This window comes from Nyctereutes procyonoides, unplaced genomic scaffold (genome assembly GCF_905146905.1).
Source record: "Nyctereutes procyonoides isolate TBG_1078 unplaced genomic scaffold, NYPRO_anot_genome, whole genome shotgun sequence".
NCBI classification, from domain to species: Eukaryota; Metazoa; Chordata; class Mammalia; order Carnivora; family Canidae; genus Nyctereutes; species Nyctereutes procyonoides.
Window position 1 is genome coordinate 565412 of NW_026575035.1, and position 23674 is coordinate 589085.

A 23674-nucleotide genomic window follows, 5' to 3' on the forward strand; every position below is an offset into this window, starting at 1 on the left:
CTGAACTAACAGCTCATGCAAAAGTTAGATGTGCGAACAGATAAATATGTAGTGGAACTATGAAAAAAATGCCATGAGAACATGAAGGTGTATCCAATTCTGCCAAGAGTGGTTTGGGGAAATCTTCATAACAGAAGTGGTCTTAGAATTTGATTATGTGAGTTGGGTTTTAGAAACTTAGGAGTTTTCCGGGTAAAGAAGAAAAGGAGGAAAGCATTATAATGAGAAAGAATAACTTGGAGTAGAGCATGATGTTTGTGGGGAGCGAGATGTTCATTGTGATTGAAACCCTGAAAGTGGCAGGAGCAGAATTGATGAAGTGAATTAGTTGTGGTTTTATTGTGAGGCACTGTGGCCTGTCTCTGCCAGCATATTTATATTTTGTTTTTAGGTAGAAAACCTGTAGCAGTTTTTCAAGAACAGAGTGACAGATAATTCTAGCATTGTAGAGTCCTACCAGAGGGGCATGGCAGGTGATTCTCAACTAAGATGGGGCAGTGAGGGTGGCCGAGGAAATGGCAAAATCAAGAAGTGCTTTCAAGATAAAATTTGAAGAAGACAGATACATGGGGAAGGAATGAGGTATGATGAGGTGGTAAATTATTTTTGACCTCTTTGGTTGAGGTTCCTGGAAGGCTAGCAGAAGCATAGGTTTTTCCATGTGATAAGGGGGTTATAGGTGATATAGACCACAGTTAAAGGTGGTAGTTGAATGTATGGACTGCAAAGACCAAACCCTATAAGAATATAGACCTCCAAGAGGGAAATGAAGAAGTGAAAGAGTGAACGAATCCTGACCTACACAACATTTAAGGATTGTACAGAGAATGAGGCCCTTAAAAAAGAAAAGTGATATGAAGATAGATTAGTGAGGTGTAGGACTAAGGGTACTGCCAGAAACATGGGGGTGTTGGATTAAGTAATGAAGAAGAGTTGATGATGGTCAGCAATTTCCAATTTTCTGAGTGGGCATTTGGGAGGAGTTCATGGGTATTCTCTTTCAAGGAAGTTTCAGAAGTGTGTGTGATCAGAGCAGAAGCCAAACTGTAATTTTTATCAAGAGGAGAATAGGAGAGGCAAAGTACAGACTACCCTTTGGCAGTGAAGGGAAAAGAAGATAACATCTTGGAAATTTTGTAAGGGCAGTAGAAATTTGGTGTGAACGTACCAGAATGGAAATCTGACAGAAGATTATCAGCTGATTGGAGATTTTCAGAGAAGCCTGAGAGGGTAGGAATCACAATACAAAAGGAAGTATTCACCTTAGAAAATAGGAAATATTTGTCTATCTGAGGCAGGAAGGTTAGAGACCAAAGTGGGTGCTCCTAAGTTGAGAAATGGATGGGACAAGTGTCCAGGATTCCAGTCTGATGACCTCTTTCTCTGTTTAAGCTGGAAACTAGCATTTTTTAAGTATCCCATAGTAGTTATTTGAAAACATTTTCAGTATACCAGGTTGATGACTCACACAGTCACACACATAAGATACTATCTCTATCTCTACTCTTTATTTGTATCTGCTTCCTTCCAATTCCGCACTATAAGTCTGGAGTTGTATATATAGCAGAAGAATTTGTCTCTCTATTATATCTATCTCTCTATATAGAACAAAAACTCTATATATCTCTATCTCTCATCTATTAAGGGGTTAAAATAGAGAGCAGGTGCTGGATATTATTTTGTTTTATAGATATCATGAGTATGTGGATATATCATCTTTAGTAGGGTTTGTTTACTTGAGTAGAGAGCATGGGGTGGGGGCAAGCTCTCGTATTAACCACTCGCATGAGAGTGTTACAATTTAGAAATGGATGGTGTTTGACGTGAGGAAGAGAGACACCAACACACGCTGGTAAAATGTTTTGTTTTAAATTAGACAGACGAGAGAGAATAGCTTTAGACTCGCTGTTAAACACACACACGAGTGTATATATATATATCTGTGAATTTTATGTGTATAATATTTATAATTGATTAGATGAGTTGAGATGATAGAGAGTGTTCTACCATAATTTTCATAGAATCTATATCAATTTATCTCTCTTAAATGTATTTTATTATTTATGTAAGAACTTAGTAATAATAAGAAAGAAGAGATTATTAATGCTCATCTCAATAATACTGTTATTCTAGATAGTAAATGAATCTCTAGCTAACTATGAGACGAAGAATTACTCAATACACATATGAGAGCTAGGATGATAGTTAATAGGGGTTAACACAGACAATTATTTATATGTTTGAGTTGGTAGCCTATCTATACTCTCTCTTTGTGTTATTGGTTTTTTGATGAATTCTATCTTAAAACGAAGGGGTATGGATAATTTGTATTGATAAGGATGGAATGTTTAATGAAATATGGGGGATATGGGGTTAGGATTGTAGGGATGATATTTTAGGTTGTAGGATTATATGATTATTGATTTGGATAAGTATAGGGGTGTTTGGTTATAAGATTTTATAGGTTTTGTGTTGGGGGGGGTGTTTTGTTTTTTATTTTTTTTGAATTTAGATTGTATTTTTATAGAATAAAAATAGTTTTATATGAGTAAATTTAATTTGAAAAGTAAAAACGTGCATCTTATAATCGAAGTATAGATTATAATCTATAATCTACTACTTAGTAGCTTTTGTAGAAACCAAACCTTTCCCTTTTTACAATTTTTTTGGCTTCTTATAGTTTTTAATTAGATGATGTAATGATTAGAGAAATAGCATTTGTAAATATGTTCGGAGCAAGCTGCTAAGCGTACCCTGGTGAAAGGAGATGAAGTGGAGGGTACACCAGGAAGCCTGTTAACGGAGAGTGTTGAGTGTGGCATGAGCCCCACTCATGTTGTTTCTTTTGTTTTGTTTTGTTTTTGTTTTTGTTTTTTTGTTTTTTTTAAGTCCTGTTGTTTCAAAGACCGAATGGAAAGCATGGGGTAATCTGTCAAGTTAGTAAATGGAGGCCAGCCACCACTTTAATTTTAATTTTTGTTTTATGTCAAATGTATAAATTATTTCTAAATCCTACTTTTTAAATGTTTATATAATATTTGCTTGTTTCTCACTAAAGGGGCATGCATGCAAGCAAATTGGTTATAGTCTACAATTTCAGAGGATGATGTAAAAAGCAGACTCTTTGATTATAAAACCAGTCACTTGAGGTTAATAAATTTATCAGAATTTTAATACTTTAAGGCTTAGAAAGAAATTTGATACCATTCAGGATGAGGGATAAAAATCTTGCTTTATTCTGAATTACAGGCATCATATTTTTAAAATCAGAATTCTTATTAAACTCTAGTGATTACTTAAAACATTCTCTTTTAGATATTACCAAATCACTCTTGGTGACAGAGTTTGGCTCTTCCAGAGCACCAGAGACTGTAAAAATTGTTCTTTCTAATCTGGAAAAGCTTTTGTGCATTCCTATTCATGGGTAAGTTTTTTTCATTTCTTTCTTGAAGCTCCAGAAAATTTAAAATTTTCAAGAATGAATTTTCCTTTAGAAATGAAATTTTTAATTAATAGCTTGGGATCAGTACCATAATTCTAATTTTGTAATTCCACAAGGCTTTTTATTTGAGAATGATTTCAAACTTAACAAAATTTACTGAAATAGGGGGAAAAAAGTATACCCTTTACCCAGATTCACCTGTTAACATTTTATCCCTTTGCTTTGTCATTTGATCATTCCCTCTGTGTGCGTGTGCATGCACATATATCACCATTTTTTACCCTTAACTATTTTAGCGTGAATTACTTATTTTATGGCTCTTCACTCCTAAATGCTTTATTTCCTGAAATTAGGGATATTTTCTTCCATGACCACAGTAAATTGTTGACTTCATAAATTCACTATTTATCTAATCTACCATCCACATTTAATTTTGACAGTTGACCTAACAATGTCCTTTGTAGCATTTTCTTCTCCATTGCAAGAATCAGCCTAAGGTCAAACATTACATGTATTTATCATATCTCTTTTAGCCACTTTTAATCTGGAATATTTCCACAGCCTAAGGGATTAGCCACCTCCTTTCAGTTTTCAAATTATTTGCTTGAAAAATATAAGTAGACTCTTAATTTGTTTTTTGTTTCTCTGTTTCAGTTTCCCCTTGTCACTTCTTATTTTCTATATTTTTACTTTCTTCTTTTTGTAAATCTTGATTAAAGTTTTAGTGGTCTGTCTTTTTTTCTCCAAAGAACCAGGATTGTAATTAATTAATCTGATTTACAGTTTTTCTTCTCTGCCTTGAATTTATTTTTATTCTATTTTTTTATTAATATAAGTATTTAGGCTATGAACTTTTATCTTACCACTGTTTTAAATGTACCTCATAGGTTCTAATATGTAGGATTTTCATTATAATTATTTTTCACGAAATCTGTAATGTGTACTTTCCATTTCACCTAAGAGTTCTTAAATTTCTACAACGAAAATTTTTTTTTAATTTCATTTTTAATTTAAGTAGTTTTATTACATCATAATGAATCTGCTATAGAGCCTACTAATATTTGTGCCTAGTATATGATTAAATTTTGGGGACAGTTCTGTATGCACTGAAAAAAAGTATATTCTCCATTATAAGGGTACAATGTTTGATATATAACCTAAAGATTGACCTTATGTTTTTTTGTCTACTTCATCTGCCTGATACTGAGTGATTTGTTAAATTCTCCTATAATTGGTATGTTTCTCTTTATTTCTCCTTGCAACTTTTAGAGCTTTTATCTTATATAAGATGGAAGCTGCATTATTGTGATGCCTATATACAACTTTTATGCCCTGTATAATTTTAACTTTATATAGTATACTTTGTCTTGTTTCATGCTTTTAGACTGAAAGTCTATTTTGACATCAAAATTGCAAAGTCTACCTCCTTATTATTGCTATTTGCCTAGTAAATCTTGGTTCACTCTTACTTTTAGCCTTTTTTGAATAGCTGTTTTCTAAGTGTATGTCTTGATTACAGTATGGAGTGGAGTTCTGCTTAAGAATGCAAATGAAGGGCAATCCTGGTGGCTCAGTGGTTTAGCGTTGCCTTCAGCCCAGGGCCTGATCCTGGAGACCCAGGATCTAGTCCCACATTGGGCTCCCTGCATGGAGCCTGCTTCTCCCTCTGCCTCTTTCTGTGTGTCTCTCATGAATAAATAAATAAAATCTAAAAAAAAAAAATGCAAATGAATTAAGTACTTATTCTTTTAATAAAACAGGGCTATTCATTTATTAATATATGATTGTTTTGTTGAGTCTCAAATCTACCCTTTGGTCTTAGTTTTTTTGCTTGACTTCAAGGAAGAACGGGAAGCATTTTATAAGGTTTTATGAGTCACTTTTATATAAAACTCATCCTCTATAATTCCTTGAGAGCACATGTGCTTGGGATTCCATGAGTTCTAGCACTTTCCAAAGTATGAACTTCTCAAAGTATGTTGCTTTTGAGAAATCTGATGCCATTCCATTGTTTTTGGCTTTTAAATTCATGTTTTACTTGGAGACTGAGAATTTTTTTTCTTTTAATTTTTCACAGCTAATAGTTTTACAAGGGATATATCTTGGAATTGCTCATTCTGGCAGTTTTCTCCTTTAATATGTATACTCAGGTCTTTTTTTCATTCCGGAACATTTTTTTTTTTGAGTTCTAGTTCTAAATACTATTTGTTTTCATTTTCTGTTCAGTTTTCATTTTCTTCAGGACACTCTTAAGAATGTTCAGCTACCTTTGTGTCGTCTTTTCAGCCACTTTCTCTCTGGTCCTTTTTACTTTCCTGTCTTGCTTTTCCTCATTGCCCTTGATTATATTTTATTGGCATCTGTTATTCTTCAGGTGGTACCTTGTGATGGAGTTTTCATTCCTGATAGAATCTTGTCCTCTCCTCTCCCGCACCTTCTTTTCTGAATTAACTCCCTTTTTTGTTTCTTCCTCCAATCCTGCCTCCCAATTTCTGCAGTAGTTTTTGTATTTTTTCATTTAACTCCCTCCTCCGCCCCCATATTTACAAATATTTGAGGATATTTAATCCAGGTTGGATTGATTTTCAGTTTTTTACAGCTTCATTGTTGACTTTTTGTGGGAGACTTTATCGGGCAAAAATACCCCAAACACTTTCATTAGCAATTGTCTGATGTTTTACAGTAGTTTTGTATGGATGTGGTTTCCTTTTTTCTATTTCTGTTCATTGTGTGATCAGGGTTCCTGGTTTCAGAGCTCCTTATGCTGTCAGTTCTGCCCTTTTGTGCAGTTTCTTCCATGATAATCTATTTAATTGGGGGGGGGGGGGTGGCGAGGGTTGGCCAGTCTTGTTTCTTTCATTTCTGCAGGATCCATACTTTTTCACTTCTCTTTTCCTTCTTTGTCTAAAAGAGATGCCACCTCTTTTTTTTTTTTTTTTTTAGATATGATGGACATATATTTTGAGATATAATTGACCTCTAACATTGAGATATAATTTAGATAACTATGGCATACAACATAATGATTTCATATTTGTATATATTGTGAAATGATCACCACAGGAAGTCTAATTGATATCCATCACCACATATAGTTAAGATTTTTTTTCTTCTTGTGGTGAGAACTTTTAAGATCTACTTTCTTAGCAGCTTTCAAATATACAATACAGACTATTATTATTATTATTATTATTATTATTAAAGATTTTATTTATTTGACAGAGAAAGAACAAGCACAAGCAAGGAGAGTGCCAGAGGGTGAAGGGGAAGCAGGCTCCGACCTAGCAGGGAGCCCAATGCAGAGCCCTGGGATTATGACCTGAGCCGAAGGCAGACACTTAACCAATTGAGCCACCCAGGTGCCTCACAATACAGAATTAAAAACAGTAGTCACCATGCAATATATTATGTCCCTATGGCTTACTTTATAACTGGAAATTTGTACCTTTGGGACCTCCTTTAACTATTTTGCCAGTTCCCTCATTTCCTTCCCCCTGGCACCCACCAGTCTGTTCTCCATGTCTGAGAGCTTGATTGCTTTATTATTTTGTTTTCTTTTTAATTGGTTATTCTACATATATGGGTAATCTTATCTGACTCTTCCCAAGTACAGCTTCTCTGCAGCTGTGAGTTTAGGTTCTACTTTTTTCCAGCCCCTTCCCTGTAGCAGGACTATGAATTACCAATCCTTATACATGTTCAGCACTTTTGTATTTGTTGTCTCACTTTCTCTTTCTTAAGATAACTTTGTCTGTATGCCCTCTGAGTCCTCTGCTTCCTTCTCCTCCTTGTGATAGTCTTTTCTGCCTCCTCTCCCCAACTCTGCATCCACGAGCTTGCAATGCTCTATTAGGATTCTTTTGTTTTTCCTTATACTTACAGGTAGAGAATTTGTGTTTTCTGGTTCCTAGAACTGCTGAAGGAATGGGTCCTGTGGGTTTTACTTGTCCTTGTTGATTTATTTTTATTTTGGGGAAAAGGTAATGGTGCGTTTTAAATCAGAATGCCACTATTCTCCAAACCTCAGAGTCCTTCTGTAATTGAAGTTTTATAAGTGACAAAATTAAAAGCAAATATTAATAAATATATACATTTGTCCTTAAGAGAAGCTAGAGTTTTGAGGTTCTTAAATTTAATATAAATAGCATTTCTCTTTTATTGTAATTTTTTTCATGAAAAAAAGAAAAATAATTACAGATTTTTGTGATTTTATTTCACTACCAGCTGTGCTTATCTTTTTCCTTCTGAAAATAATCACTGACTTTAACACTCTTAGAACTGACTTAAAACATCTGATAATTCAGACTTATTTGTAGGTGAGTTGACTGAGGCTCAGAAAGGTAAAGTGACTGCTTAAAGATCACACAAGTAACTGGAGATGCAACTAGACCCCTGGCTTCCATACCAATTCTTTCTCCAACATTAGAATTTTCTTCTAGGAATCAGGACATTCCATGTACAGTTTGGCCATGGTACAAACTACATTTGTAGGCTATAAATCTGTGATATATTTAGTAATAAGTAAAAAGAGAAGAGTTCCTGTCAAGAAGGTATGGTACGTACCTACAAGCACTCAGATGGCTCAGTCTAGAGCATGCAACTCTTGATCTTGGGGTTCGTGAGTTCAAGCCCTACATTGGGCATGGAGCCTACTTAATAGAGAGGGGGATAGAGAAGGTATAGAACCTCCCAGACCGATGTCCTTGAGGGAAGAGCAATATGATTTTAAAAGCCTACAGCTATAGTGTGCTATTCTGAAGCAAGGGCTTTAACTGTGGGCAATAAAATGTTTATGTTAGTCATAATAGAGCTGTAAGTGCTTTATAACTTTAACCTTATATTTTTCCATTGTCTGAAGTAAAAAGTAAACAGTGACCTTTTATTTTTAGATTTTCTTAAAAGTATAACCAAGAAAATATTGCCAAGTAGAAGTGCTGATGTACTGATTTCTTTTGCGTTCTGCTGAGTTTTGAGTTTTTCTTTTTTCTTTTTCTTTAAGATTTTATTTATTCATGAGAGACACAGAGAAAGAGAGAGAGGCAGAGGGAGAAGCAGGCTCCATGCAGGGAGCCTGATGTGGGACTTGATCCTGGGTCTCCAGGATCACGCCCTGGGCTGCAGGTGGCGCTAAACCGCTGCGCCACTAGGGCTGCCCAGTTTTGAGTTTTTCAATCTGAATTCGGAAGGGTTACTTACACACACACGTACATGAAACTAAAGAGTCCTAATTTGAATGAATGCCTTAAACAAATAGAAACAGCCTAATAGTCATTTCCTAATTAGGAACCTTTTTTTTTTTTTAAGATTTTATTTATTTATTCATGAGAGATACACAGAGAGAGAAAGGTAGAGACACAGGCAGAGGGAGAAGTAGGCTCCATGCAGGAAGCCCAAGGTGAGACTCATTTCTGGGATCCCGGGATCACTCCTTGAGTCAAAGGCAGACGCTCAACCACTGAGCCACCCAGGCATCCCTAGGGACTTATATAGATGAAATACATGTCATGTCCATTTATGTCTATAATATTTTCTGGCATCATGGTTTGGGAATAATTTCATCTTAAACATGGAGTTTGAGGCCCTTTTATATGTTAGGCACTCTCCTAGGTGCTTTGCGTATATTTATTGTTAACTATTACAACAGTGGTCCAAAATAGGTTGGTTTTCCCATTTATATGACAAGAAAAGTAAAACTTTAAGAGGAAACTTTCAGATTACAGTTTTAAGTAGCTAACTAGGTATGCACACTCAAATCTCTGTGATACCAAAGATAGATAGTCCTTTTTATTTTGTACCATATTAATTCTATAGAAGGATCAGACTAAGAATTCAGAACACGTTTGTAAAATCTAGACCACAGCCTTGGTTATTCAGTAATTATTCTCTCTGGTAATATTTGTCCTTAAAAGAATATGTTCTTTTTGTTCTTCTCTGACTATAAGCCTCCTTCCCTGAGAACTCATGATCTTTATTAGAAATGGACTGAAGCATTACCAGTAGGTATCACTATTGTTCTTCCATCCTATGATTCTGTCTCTGAAGGGAATACTAAGGAGTTATTTATGAAAGATGTTGGTATCTACTTTCTATGAAATGAGCTATGAACTATCATATATCCCATGAGAAAAAGGGGAAAATATGCCATTCTTTATTTAAACTAATAAGAGTCACTAAAGTTAATTTGGTTTTATGCATTTGGATAGCAGTCAAACAATGGTTTAGCATTTGTTACTAGTTGGTTCTTAAATTTGATATACAGTAAGAAATAGGCAGTAAAACACATTCAAAATCAAAGGTATCATATAATTTTAATCATTTTTTAAAAAGATTTATTTATTCATGAGAGACAGGCAGAGACACAGGCAGAGGGAGAAGCAGTCTCCACACAGGGAGCCGGATGTGGGACTCGATCCCAGACTCTGGGATCACGCCCTGAGCTGAAGGCAGACGCTCAACCGCTGAGCCACCCAGGCCTTTCTGATTTTAATCATTTTTTTAAAAATGCCTTGGTGTAAAGGATCTTCTGGAGTGCAATGTTATTTTTATTTTTCGTATTTTAGATACAAAAATACAGTAGTCATCAATTCCTACTTTAAAAAAAATTTAAATCAAAGTATAAACGTACAGTGTCATATTAATTTCAACAACATCATGATTCACCAATTCTGTAAAATACTCAGTGCTCACCACAGTAAGTGGTCACCATTTGTCACCAAACAGTGTTCTATAAAAGTATTTTGTTCCCTATGCTATACTTTTCATTTCCATGAGTTACTTTATAACTAGAAATTTTTACCTCTTAATACCTTTTATCTATTTCACCCATCTCCCCCCGCCCCTGCATCCACTACTTTGTTCTCTGTGTTTGAGTCTTTTTGTTGTTGTTCATTGGTTTTATTTCTTTAGACTCCACATATAGTGAAATCATATGGTATTTGTCTTTGTCTGACTTATTTTGCTTTGTGTAATACCGTCTAGGTCCATACATGTTTTTGGAAATGTCAAGATCTCATTTTTTTATGGTCAAGTTATATGTATATCTGTTGTCTTTATCCAATCATCTGTTCGTGGTCTCTTGGGTTGCTTCCATATCTTGGCTATTGTAAATAATGCCTGAGTAAACATAAGGGTGTATATATCTTTTTGAATTAATGTTTTCATTTTCTTTGAGTAAATACCCAGTAGTACAATTACTGGTTTTCTATTTTTAATTTTTTGAGGATCTTTATACTCTTTTCCAGAGTTGCCGTGCCAATTCACATTCCCACCAGCAGTGCACAAGTGTTCCTTTTTCTTCACATCCTTACCAACACTTGTTATTTCTTGTGTTTTGATTTTAACCATTCTACAAGTATAAGGTTATATCTCATTGTCATGATTTGCATTTGCCTGAGGATTAATGATGTTGAGCATCTTTTCATGTGTCTGTTGGCATTTGTATGTCTTCTTTGTGAAAATGTCTAGGTCCTCTACCCATTTTTAATCAGATTATTTGTGTCATTTTGGTGTTGAGTTATATAAGTCCTTTATATATTTTAGATGTTAATCCATTATCAGATGTAATTTGTGAATATCCTCTCCTATTCAGTAGGTTGCCTCTTCATTTTGTTAATGGTTTCCTTCAGTGTGTAAAAGCATTTCATTTTGATGTAGTCCTAATAGTTTACTTTTGCTTATCAAGTTGATCAAGTTTGTTACTTTTGATTTAGGGGACATACCTGGGAAAATGTTGCTAATGTCAAAGAAATTACTGCCTATGTATTCTTCCAGGAGTTTTATGGTTTCAGGAGTCACACCTAGGTCTTTAATCCATCTTGTGTTTATTTTTGTATCTGGTATAAGAAAGTGGTCTAGTTTCATTGTTTTGCATGTAATTGTCCAGTTTTCCCGGCACCATTTTTTGAAGAGATTGTCGTTTTCACCATTGTATATTCATGCCTGTGTTGTTGTAGATGAATTGACCAAATAAGTGTAAATTTATGGGCTCATTAACCTTTTCCATTGATCTATGTGTTTATTTTTTGTGCCAGCACCATACTGTTTTTGTTTTTTAAGATTTTATTTATTTATTCATGAGAGAGAGAGGCAGAGACACAGGCAGAGGGAGAAGCAGGCTCCATGCAAGGAGCCCGACGTGGGACTCCATCCTGGGTCTCCAGGATCAGGCCCTGGTCTGAAGGCGGCGCTAAACTGCCGAGCCACCCGGGCTGCCCACCATACTGTTTTGATTACATCTTTGTCGTATATGGTGAAATTTGGGATTGTGATACTCCTGCTTGGGTATTCTTGAGTGCTTTGGCTATGTGGGCTCTTTTGTGGTTCCATACAAATTTTATAATTTTTTGTTCTAGTTCTGTGGAAAGTGCTGTTGATATTTTGGCAGGGATTGCATTGAATCTGTAGATTACTTTGGGTAGTGTGGACATTTTAATATTAATCCTTCCAATCCATGAGCATGGAATATCTTTTTGTTTTTGTTGTTATGACTTTCTTTAATCAGTGTTTTATAGTTTTCAGAGATCGTTTACTTCCTTGGTTAAGTTTATTTCTGGGTATTCTTTTTGATGCAAATGGTAGTGGAATGGTTTTAATTTCTCTTTCTGCTAGTTCATTATAAGTGTATCAAGATAAAACATTTCTACATATGAATTTTGTGTCCCGTGAGTTTACTGGATGCAATTATCAGTTCTAATAGTTGTTTTGATGCAGTCTTTAGGATATTCTCAGTATAATATCATGGCATCTGCAAGTAGTGACAGTTTTACTTCTTCCTTACTAATTTGGATGCCTTTTATTCCATTATCTTGTGTGAGTGTTGCATCTAGGACTCCCAGTAGAACATTCAAGGGGTGGGAGTGGACATTCTTATCTTATTCCTGCTCTTCGAGGAAAAGTTCTTAGTATTTCATCATTGCAGATAATGTTATCTGTGGGTTTTTCATATATGACCTTTATTATATTGAGATATATTCCCTATAAACCAGCCTTGCTTTGGGTTTTTAACATGACCTGGTGTTGAAATTTATCACATATTTTTTCTGCTTCTGTTGGGATGATCAAGTGATTTTTTTTTTTTTGTGATAGTCAGAGAGAGAGAGAGAGAGAGAGAGAGAGAGAGAGAGAGGCAGAGACACAGGCAGAGGGAGAAGCAGGCTCCATGCACTGGGAGCCCGACGTGGGATTTGATCCCGGGTCTCCAGGATCGCGCCCTGGGCCAAAGGCAGGCGCTAAACCACTGCGCCACCCAGGGATCCCGATCAAGTGATTTTTTATCTTTTGTTTTACTGATGTGGCATATAACATTGATTGATTCGACAATATTGAACCATCTTTGCATCCACAGAATAAATCCCACTTGGTCATGGTGAATGATCATTTTGATGTATTGTTGAATGTAGTTTGCTAATATTTTGAGGAGTTTTATATCTCTGTTCATCAGTGATATTAACCTGTAGTGTTTTTGTCTGATTTTTGGTGTCGGAGTAATGCCTCAGAATGAATTTGGGAGCTTTCTTTTTTTTTTTTTTAATAGCTTGAGAAGAATATATATTCTTTATTTTTTTAAATTTATTTTAGTGACTCTTAAATGGTTCAATTCACCTGTGAATCCATCTCATCCTAGGTTTTGGTTTGTTGGGGGTTTGATTACTGATTCAGTTTCATTGCTAGCTATTAGTCTCCTCAGATTTCCTATTTCTTCCTGATTTCTGTGCTATCAGTTATTTCTCCTCCTTCATTTCTGATTGAGTCTTTTCTGTTTTTGTTGATGAATCTGGCTAAAGGTTTATCAGCTTTGTCTTTTCAGAGAACCTAGTTTCATTGACTTTTTTTTGTTTGTTTCCATTATTTCTGCTCTAGTTTTAATATTTCCTTATACTAGCTTTGGGCTCTGTTCTTTTTAAAGATCTCTTAGATGTAAGGTTAGGTGTTAGATTTCTCGAGTTAGGCCTGTATTGATATAAACTTCTGTCTTAGAACCGCTTTTTGCTGCATCTCCAAGAGTTTGGACAGATTTTATTATCTTCATAGATTTTATACTCTTTGCTTTCTTGGTTGACCCATTGGTTGTTTAGTGGCATGTTGTTTAGCCTCTGTGAATTTGTGTTCTTTCCAGATTGCTTCTTGTAATTGATTTCCATTGTGGTCAGAAAAGATGCTTGATAGGATTTCAGTCTTCTTGATTTTATTGAGATCTGTTTTGTGGCCTAACATGTGATCTGTTCTGGAGAATGTTCTATGTGCACTTAAAAGAACATATATTCTGCTGTTTTTAGATGGAATGTTTTGTGTAGATCTTTTTATGTCCTTTGTGTATATTTTTTGTATATATTTATATGTTTTTTGTCCTTTGGCCTAATGTGTTGTTCAAAGATACTGTTCCCTGTTAATTTTCTCTGGATGGTCTATACGTTGATGTAAGTACTGTGTTAAAGTCCCCTACCATTATTGTATTATTGTCAATTTCTCCCTTTATGTCTGTTAGTAGTTGCTTTAAGTATTTGGATGCTCCAGTGTTAAGTGCATAGATATTTATAATTGTTATATCCTCTTTTTAGATTGTTCCTTTATCATTATATAATGCCCTTCTTAGACTTTAAAATAAAGACTAACAAAAGACAATTTCGTGTGATCTGAATATTGATACTGTGGCTTTTTGTTTCACTTCTGTTTGCATGGAATCTTTTTTCATCCATTAAGTATGTCTATGTCTTTAGGTCTAAAATGAGCCTCTTACAGGCAGCACATGGATAGGTCTTGTTTTTTAATGTGTTTAGTCACCCTGTATCTTTTGATTGTAGCATTCTGGTTTTTTACCTTTAATTATTTATAAAGTAAGTACTTACTGTCATCTTGTGACTTATTTTCTGGTTATTTTTCTCTGTTCCTTCTCTTGCTGTCTTCTCTTGTGGTTTGATGGCTTTTTAGTGTTATGCTTTGATTTCTTTCTCTTTTTTGTGTGTTTATCTATTGTAGGTTTTTTATTTGTAGTTACCATTAGGTTCATATATAACATCTTGTGGGTATAGCAGTCTATATGAAGTTGATGGTCACTTAAGTTCACATTCTAAAAACACTAGTTACTCCCCTACCCGTATTTTATGAATGTCACATTTTAGATAATTTTATTTTGTGTATACTTGACTCATTTTTGAACATATAATTCATTTTACTGCTTTTGTGTTTTTGCCTACATGCTGGTATTATAAGAGATTTACCTACCTTTATTATGTTTGCATTTGTGAAATTTCTTCCTTTCATAATTGTCTTAATGTTAGGGCCTTTTATTTTCCACTCAGAAAATTGCCTTCAACATTTTGTGTAAGGCTGGGTTAGTGGTAATGAACTCCTTTAACTTTTGTTTGGGAAACTCTTTATCTCTCCTATTCTGAATGATTATCTTGCTGGATAGAGTGTTCTGGTTGCAAGTTTTTTCCTTTAAGCACTTTGCAGGCCAGAAGATGGTGTCATGATATAGTCACAGTTTCTCCTGAGATCCGGTGACAGCCTTATGAGGTTTCCCTTGTATGTAACTCTTTTTCTCTTGCTGCTTTTAAAATTCTCTTAATAAATAATTAATGTGGCAAAAAATAACAATGTAGGGAGTATAGACCTCCATGAATTCGTCTTGTTGGAGGGTCTCTGCCTCCTGGATATGGATGTGTTTCTTTCCCCCAGTTTTCTGCTACTTCTTACTCTCTTCTCTTACTGAGATCCTTATAACACTAATGTTATTATGCTTGATGGTATCACTGAATTTCCTTATCTTTTTTTTTTTTCTTTTTTGCTGTCCAGCTTGGTTGCTTTCCATTACCCAGTCTTCTGTTCTTGTTCATCCTCTGTCTATTGTTGATTCACTATGGTGTGTTTTTGTTTTTTCCATTTTTGAGTTCTTTGTGATTTTTTTTTTTATATATTTTCTATCTCTTTGTTGAAGATCTGAGATCTACTTTTTTCCCCCCCTCAAGTCCAGTGAGTATCTTTATGACCATTACTTTTAATTCTTCAGCAGGCATAGTGCTTATTCCCATATCATTTAATTTTTTTGCTGCGATTTTTTTCTTGTTCTTTCATTTGGGACATATTCCTCTGTCCCCTCATTTTATCTGACTCTGTTTCTGTGTATTAGGAAGGTCAACTCTGTCTCCTGGTCTTGAAAATAGTGGCTTTGTGGAGAAAAGGTTCTGTAGTGCCCTGCCCAATACCCCCTGGTCATCAGAACCAGGCATCCAGGGGTGTCTCATCTGTGGGCTGTGTGCACCCTACTGTTGTGGCTGAGTCACGTGTGCCTTCAGCCCAGTAGTCTACAGTGACCTATTTTATTTTGCCTGCTGTGGGCACATCATGGCAGGTTTGGTCCTGCACTATTGAGGGGCCTGAGGCCACTGCATGCTTGTATGTGGGAGGTGTTGACATCCAGTTTGCTCCAGCGATGGGTACACCAGAGGGCAGGGCACTCTCCCTTGCATGGCTTCCTGAGAGGCTTTTATTGGTGGGAGAGGTGGACAATCAGACTACATGTCTGTACCCAGTTTGTCTGCTTTAGTAACAGGCATACCATCTGCAGGGCACTCTCCCTTGGTGGCCAGCTAAAAGATTTGGCTGCTGTAACTCGGTGTGCTGGTGTGTGGGGTTGGGTTATCTTCCCTTCCACCCAAGGAGTTGTCACTTTGGGGCTGCTTGTAGGATGTGCTGGGCTGGAGCCGCTTTTGAGGGACACCTACAAGTTGGGGGGTGGCAACTGTATGGGGTGGGTCTGCAGCTGAATGTAAGCATGAGGGTATGCAGTGCTAGCAAAATAGGTGGAGAAGGTTTGCACAGGTTTCCACACGTCAGGCTCTTCAGGCTGGGGAGATGAAATGAAGTGGTGCCTGCCCATACTTTTGTTCTTGGAGTTTACTGAAGATTCCTGCCCCTCCAGCATGTGTTCTGTGATTAGTAAATCAGTTTCTTTCCATGTATACCATAGGTACTTTTCAAATTGCTGCTTCGCTGGAATATTTATTATAGGTTATTTATTTTAGATTACTTTAGGGCAGGGATGGTTTTCCATTGCCCTCCAGCGCTTCCAGAGCTAAGCCTGCTGATTTTTAAAGTACCTGGAGTTAAACCCTGCTGATTTTAACAGCTTTCAAAGTTAAGCTGCAGTGGTTATCAGAGCCAAATGTTATGGGAACTCATCTTCCCAGTGTGGTTCTCTGGTACCTGGGGTACCTGGCATGGAGTCTGATCATCTCATTTCTCCACACTTGTGATGTTCTTCTCATTTGTGGTTAGTCTCACTGGAGGATTTGGTTCCCAGCTGTATCTCTGTCCCCTTCTACCCTTTTTGATGTGGTCTTTTCACAGTTAACTTTGGAAGGACATTTTTCCAGACTTTGGGTCATTTTTCAGAGCGATTTGCACAGATGTAGCTGTTATCTTGGTGTGTCTGTAGAAGGAGTTGAGGTTAGGAGTCTCCTACCCACTCCCTCTTCCTGTTCTCCCCAGCTCCTGTTATTTCCTTTTCAGTGAACAGATCTCATTGCTTTATATTCAGAGGTTTAAAGAATTACAAAAGGAGTTTGAGTAAAAATCAGTTGAAAATTACTGCAGATATGATAAATGCTTTTTCTTAAATATTTGTGTGTTCCTTTAATAAAGGGGATACTCCCTAACATAACCAGAATACAATTGTAAAAAAAAAATATCAGGAAATTAACAGTAATATATTACCTAATATAGAAAGTTTATTCAGATTTTGAAAAAAAAATGATCTCAGATTCAATCCAGGATCAAACATTGCATTTGTCATTTCTCATCAATTTTCTTTTTCTTTAATCTGGAACAGTTGCTTTGTCTTTTATGATCTTGCTGTTTTTGAGAAATGTAGGCCAATTATTTTTGTAGTATGTGTCTTGATTTGGATTTCTCTGGTTTCCTCAAGATTAGAGTTATACATTTTTGTCAGAATACCAGAGAAGCAAGAGGAGGTACTTGATACCTTGTTGTCCCATTATTGGTAATAATAAGTTAGATCACTTGATAGTGGTAGACCATTATAAAGATGCTTTTCCATTATACATATAGGCATACCTCAGAGATACTGCAGGTTTGGTTCTAGACTACAACAATAAAGCAACTATCTCAAGGCAAATCAAATGAATTTTTTTGGTTTTCCAGTGCATGTAAGTTGTGTTTATATTATACCATGGTATATGAAGTATAGAATAGGATTATGTCTAAAAATTTTTAGTAATAAAAATCAACATTACTAAAAAAATGCTAATCATCTGAGCTCTCAGTATGTCATGATCATTGATCACCAATCATAACAAATAATGAAAAAATTGGAAGTATTATGAGAATTACCAAAATGTGACCAAGACACAAAGTACCAATAGATTTACCTGATGCAGGATTGCCACAAACCTTCAGTTTGTAAAAAATGGAATTATCTGTGATTTGTGATAAAACAAAGCACAATAAAATGAATGCATGCATGTAATATGTATCTTGGGAGATAATTTGACATTGTATAAATAAATCAGTTATTACTGTAATGGCTATCAAGTAGTGTCCATAGTTACCTTAATTTATTTCCAGGGAAGAGGTACAAACCTGAAATACTCTATTCAGGCAGGCAGGCCTCTATCACCAGAACCCAGGTGTGCTGTTATCCCTCTAATCATACATACTGATGTGTACATATATGGCAATGATCAATAATAACATATTTTACTCCTCTTAGAGACTGCTTGTATTATGGGGTCTGTAGTCCCTGAGTTGAGACAAATATGAATATACATGCCTGCCATTATAAAAGAATGATGGCATTTTCTTCTGTTTTCCTGAAAATTTTAGTGTTTATCTTACTAAATGATTACTCTGTGAGGATTAATTTTGTCATCTGTATAGTGTACCATATAATTAGATTTTATGTATTTTTATTTTAAAATTAGGTCTTTAACTTAATTCAACACATAAAGGAGGAGCCCTTTTGAAATTTTTTTTAATCTTATTTTTAAATGTTATTTGTTAGGATCCGAGGTGTTGGAACTGCAGCTGTTAATATGTGCCTTGTGGCAGCTGGAGTTGCAGATGCATATTATGAAATGGGAATTCACTGTTGGGATATGGCAGGAGCTGGCATTATTGTTACTGAAGCTGGTGGAGTACTAATGGATGTGACAGGTAAAATTATGGGACAAGAAAGCATTTTTCTTTCTGTTGGATTTTCCTTTACATGTGGCTTTTTTTTTAATGTTTAAGAATTTAAGTGTAATATATATTAAAGGCAAAACAAAAACAAGCCATGTGATTTTCTGCAAAATCAGAGTAACATTTTGAGAGATAGAGGCAAGATGCTAATTGTAATATGGGATTAATGATCTATGACTAAGCCTCTTCAAACATGAGTATTGGGAACTTTTGAGAAGCTATCAGAAAATTATAGAAGGTCACTGAATCTGAAGTTTGTACCAAGAGCTCTTTGGCGACTATGGTGGTATTTGACAGTGATCTTCCCCCACCATTACTTTTGCTTTGGACCTAGAGAGGTTAACTTCTTGCTTTGAACTGATGGTGAAATTCTATAAAGTGAAGGAGTGAACCTGGGCCAAAAGTATTAACCAGTGATTTTGGAGAAAGGCAACAAAGAAATAAGGAAATGAGAAGGAGAATGGTATGAAAATGCTGTGGAGTCAAATTTCCTGTCTATTAGATTCCCAAACATGAAAGAGGTAAATAAGAGTAACAAAAAGAATAGAAAAAGAACATAAGAAAGAAGAAGATGAAACTAAATTCATTAGTTATCATACAGTATAATATTAAATAAAACCTTAAACTAGAGGATTTTTTTAGACTGATATGATTGAGGCATACCCCGACCCCTCAAAAAACCCTGATATTTACTAAAAGGTTTTTTAAAACTCATTTGTGTCTTGCCAAAGCTTAAACATTATGGTTATGTGACTACTTTTTTTTTTTTAAGAAAATTGAAAGTTTTAATATTAAAGTGTTATGACTGACCATAGTACATATATATTGCTATACTAATTTTACAGGAATTATGTTTGGTTTGATTTTAGGTGGGCCATTTGACTTGATGTCACGAAGAATAATTGCTGCAAATAGTAAAACATTAGCAGAAAGGATAGCCAAAGAAATTCAGGTGATACCACTTCAAAGAGATGATGAAGAGTGATTGCAACAGCCCCACATGTTCAGTCACGGCTGTATTTTCCCATAATTTCTGACACACTGATGGTGTTATAAAATTTAGGACATTTCAGATGTAAAATATGATTGGTTAAAATGGTCTTTGATATTCATATTTAAAATGCAGTTTGTTGTATATTTTACTAAGACTAGGTATGAAAGAATAGGTGATGAAATTGTTTTAAAAAAAATTTGTGTGTAAGTATGTTGGGGAAAAATACACAGGTGGTTGAGACAAGGTATCGATCACATCAACTGAAATAGCAATTTAGAATTTCTAAATATATATGAGTCTCTGAAAGTTTGACTATGTACATAAGCATTCTTAATTAGAAAGGTAACTTTTTGGAAAAAATTTCTTTAGTTCCCAAAGGTATATTTAATTAAATTTGTAAGAATATAATGGCTACTTCCTAGACCAAGTTTTTTTCTTTGCAGAGAACCTTGTTTTACTCATCTGTGTACACATAGCACCTAGCAGAGTACCAGTCAAATATGGGCAATTCAAAAATAAGCATTGAAATAGTATTTTGGAGGTAGCAATTCCATAACATAAAAGAAATGAGCTCACCACTCTTTATTTTTATTTTAGGTTTTGAGGTAAAAAAAATATCATTTTCATTCCTTGTAGCATTTCACATTGCCATACCATTTCAATTATCATACTGCTAGCTATCATTTCTAATTATGGACATTCTGCACTTAATGTATTTTCTAAGACACTGCATTACAGTATTTATTTGGATTCTTTGATTTTCTGAAACAGCTTGTTTTACATAGGAACTTTCATTCTCATCAGGGGTCTTTTTTTTTTTTTTTTTTACTGTAGTTAGATACACTATAAAATTGTACTAAACTCAATATTCATGTTTTAAAGATGTTCATACTGACCTGAATGTGCACAGAAAACCTAGAACCTGGTAGATATACTGTATTGTCAATTTTAATCTATGTTTTTCCCCCAAAACTTATTTAATTTCTTTGCCACTGGATTCTATTCAGTCTTAAAATATTCCTTAATAGTCTTTGTTCTGGTTCATAGTTTTTTAAAAGGTTAATTGACTGCTTAGCCTTGTCCCTGGGTACTTGAACAGAGTATTAGGGTTTTTGTTGTTGTTGTTGTTGTTGTTGTTGTTTTTTAGTATTAGGTTTTGTTACGGTCTCATGTGAGTCTTGTATTTGATAAAATGAAAAGTACATCTGTAAAGTAGGTAATTTTATTGTGCACATCTAATATATTTAAAAATGTACTTAGATTTGAGTATAATTACTGTATTTGTATTGATCATGTTCAATAAAAATATCTTGCATTATATTCTATAGTTAATGTTTCAGTTAAATGTATTTTAATTGAGACTCAAAAATAAAATTATAAAGTATGATTGAATGTCGTTAAAGCTTATAGTTTAAACTACTTTTAGGGGTTTTGTGTTGTAAATATTTGACCTTTGCAGTTGTGATTATATGTTCTTGGTTTTTTGCCTACAGTTTTCCCAAGTTTTCTAAAAGACTTTTATTCTAAATGCAATTAGATAATAATCTGAGGCTGAATTTCTTTGGACACTGAAAAAAGATTGACCAAGTGAGTTATCCAAAAATAGTTTGAAAATTTTTTGAGTAATTAGGAGTCTTCTCTCTCCAGCTCTTTCAGCAGTTTCTTCTAGTATTTACCTCCATCTTTTTAAAGATGGATGTACTGTTACATATTTATTGGCTTTATTTATCTGTTAACTTGCTGTTATAGAAGAGGAGGATTTTGTACTTTTAACTCACCCATGAGTTACTTTTACCTCTTCCTTTTCATCCTTCTAGTATAGTAATCTCTTTTTTGTTGTTAAGTTTATATTCACTGGTTAGCTAAGTTAAAGTCCTAACTAGTAGTGTGTGAGGATTATATTTTTCTTTCCTGTGCAACTTATATTCTTCCTGAAATTAATACATTTTCCTCAGGATTGCAAAACCTCTCTATTATTTACTTGTCTGACTATAATCAGGTATTCTGTTCCCTTAGCACTGTTTTCTTTTCCCTCTATACATTTTTGGGAGGTCCCTCCTCCTTTTCTTCCAGTGTGACTTGGTACTGGCTAAGTGTGCTGCATAGCAGTCCTCCTGAGGCTTCCCTTTGCTTCTCTTATGTCCAGTCAGTCATCTGTGTCCTTGATATTTTCTGGCTCATTCCCTCATTTTGGTTAGTCCATCTTCCAGGTGCTTTGTGTGAAAAGGTGCTTAACGTATAATTTTGAAATCTCACAAGAAAATGTCGAGTCCTTCATTGATAGTTTGGCTAGTTCTAGAATGTTAGGTTGAAAAGTTTTCCCTCAGAATTTGCCTCACTTCAGAATTATCTTTGAGAAATGTTTCGATTTGCAATCCATTAAACAAGTACTATTGATTGAAAATTTTAGAAAACTCCAGAAATCAAAAGAAAATCCTGATTTTCCTGGTGATAAGATTTTCTTCTCCGCCCACCCCCCCTCCAATCCATTTTTGCTAATTACTCCTGTCCTTTCATTCTGGAAAGTTCAAGTCCTGTAGTGTTTTGCTTCTTTCATAGTTTTTTCCCTTCCTCATTTTGTCCTCTTTCTGGAATTTCTCTTATTTTCTCTAACATCTTTGTTTCCAAGGGACTTCTTTACCTTCCAACCCCTCTATTCACTTTAATGTTATGCTCATCACTTGATTCTATACCCTGCATTGTCCCTTTCAAGGTTCTTCAAGTTTGCAGCGTTTTTTGTTACGAAAATTTAACATTAAAATTCATGGGTACAGTCAAGCACTGCTTATAGAGAAATCTATAGCCTTAAATGCAAGCCCCCCCCCCAAAAAAAAACCCCAACCACACAACAGTATAGAAATTGATTGGAGAAATAAAACTAATTCACTGTGATTTCCCACTTAGAAAATCTAAAAGGATATGCAAAAAACCTTTCTAATTAGTGTCTTGTGGTGTTACTAGAGGTAAGGTCAATGTACAAAATCATTTGTATAAGGTAGCTTTGTACAAGATAGCTTTTAAAATACTATGCATCTTAAATACCAGATACCTAGAAATTAGTCTAATTTGTCTAATGAAAGATGTGCAAGAGCTCTCTCTACCCAGAAAAACTACCAAGATATCACTGAGAAGTTTTTAAAAGATCTGAATAGAATAATATACATGTTTATTGTTTAGAACACTTTTTCAGATGTTAATTCCTGTCAAACTGATGTAGATTGAATGTAATCTATCAAAATCCTAATAGTTTGGAGTGAGGGCATAAGGTAGGGGGGCTAACAATTCACATGGAAGTATAGAGAGCCAAAAATAGCAAAGACCATGGTAAAGCACGCTAGTGAAGTTAGAAGACTATACCACTAGTGATCAATACTTGTTATAGAGGTACCATAAGTGATCCTACTAGCCCAAGAATATTCACATAGACCAATGGGATAGTGTTAAGAAATAAGGGCACCTGAGTGGCTCAGGTCATGATCTCAGGGTCCTGAGATCCAGCCCTACCTTCGGCTCCCAGCTCTAGGGAGCCTGCTTCTCCCTCCCTCTGCTGCTCCCCCTGCTGGTGCTTGCTCTGTATGTGTCAAATAAAGCTATCGTTTAAAAGTTTGTGTTTCGTCTATCTAGTTGATGATCATTAATGCAATAAGGAAAAGGTGCTCTTTTTAGTAAATGTGTGGAGTCAATATGAACATCCAAAGAGGGAAAAATCTTGATCACATCATGCACAAAAATCAATTCCGGATTATCATAACTAAGAAAGAAAGCTTCTAGAAGATAGTGTAGGAGGAGAGCTTCCTTTGTGGTAAACAACGATTTGGTAAAGACCCCAAAAAGTACTGATCATAAAGGAAGATAATTAACTGGGCTATATTAGGAAATTTTATCATCTAAGTACACAAGTAGAGTCAGAGGGCAACCCCCAAAGTTTGCAATAATGTATCTGATCAATTCTATCCAGATTATATAAATTAACTCCTTATCAATGAAAAAGATAATCAGGACTCTCGCCCAAGATGGCTACATAGGAAGATCCTGGACTC

General features: G+C 35.1%; 1 protein-coding gene across 1 annotated transcript in view; it reads left to right on the plus strand.

Moving 5' to 3' along the window:
• The window catches only part of IMPA1 (inositol monophosphatase 1), a 28305-nt gene extending 7832 nt beyond the window's left edge, over positions 1 to 20473 (plus strand). The window contains exons 6-9 of the mRNA XM_055318187.1: positions 2737 to 2779; positions 3316 to 3424; positions 18462 to 18613; positions 19510 to 20473. Coding sequence (XP_055174162.1) covers positions 2737 to 2779; positions 3316 to 3424; positions 18462 to 18613; positions 19510 to 19625 — 420 coding nt within the window. The 3' untranslated portion in view covers positions 19626 to 20473. The remainder of the gene's footprint in view (positions 1 to 2736; positions 2780 to 3315; positions 3425 to 18461; positions 18614 to 19509) is intronic.
• The last annotated feature ends 3201 nt before the right edge of the window (positions 20474 to 23674 follow it).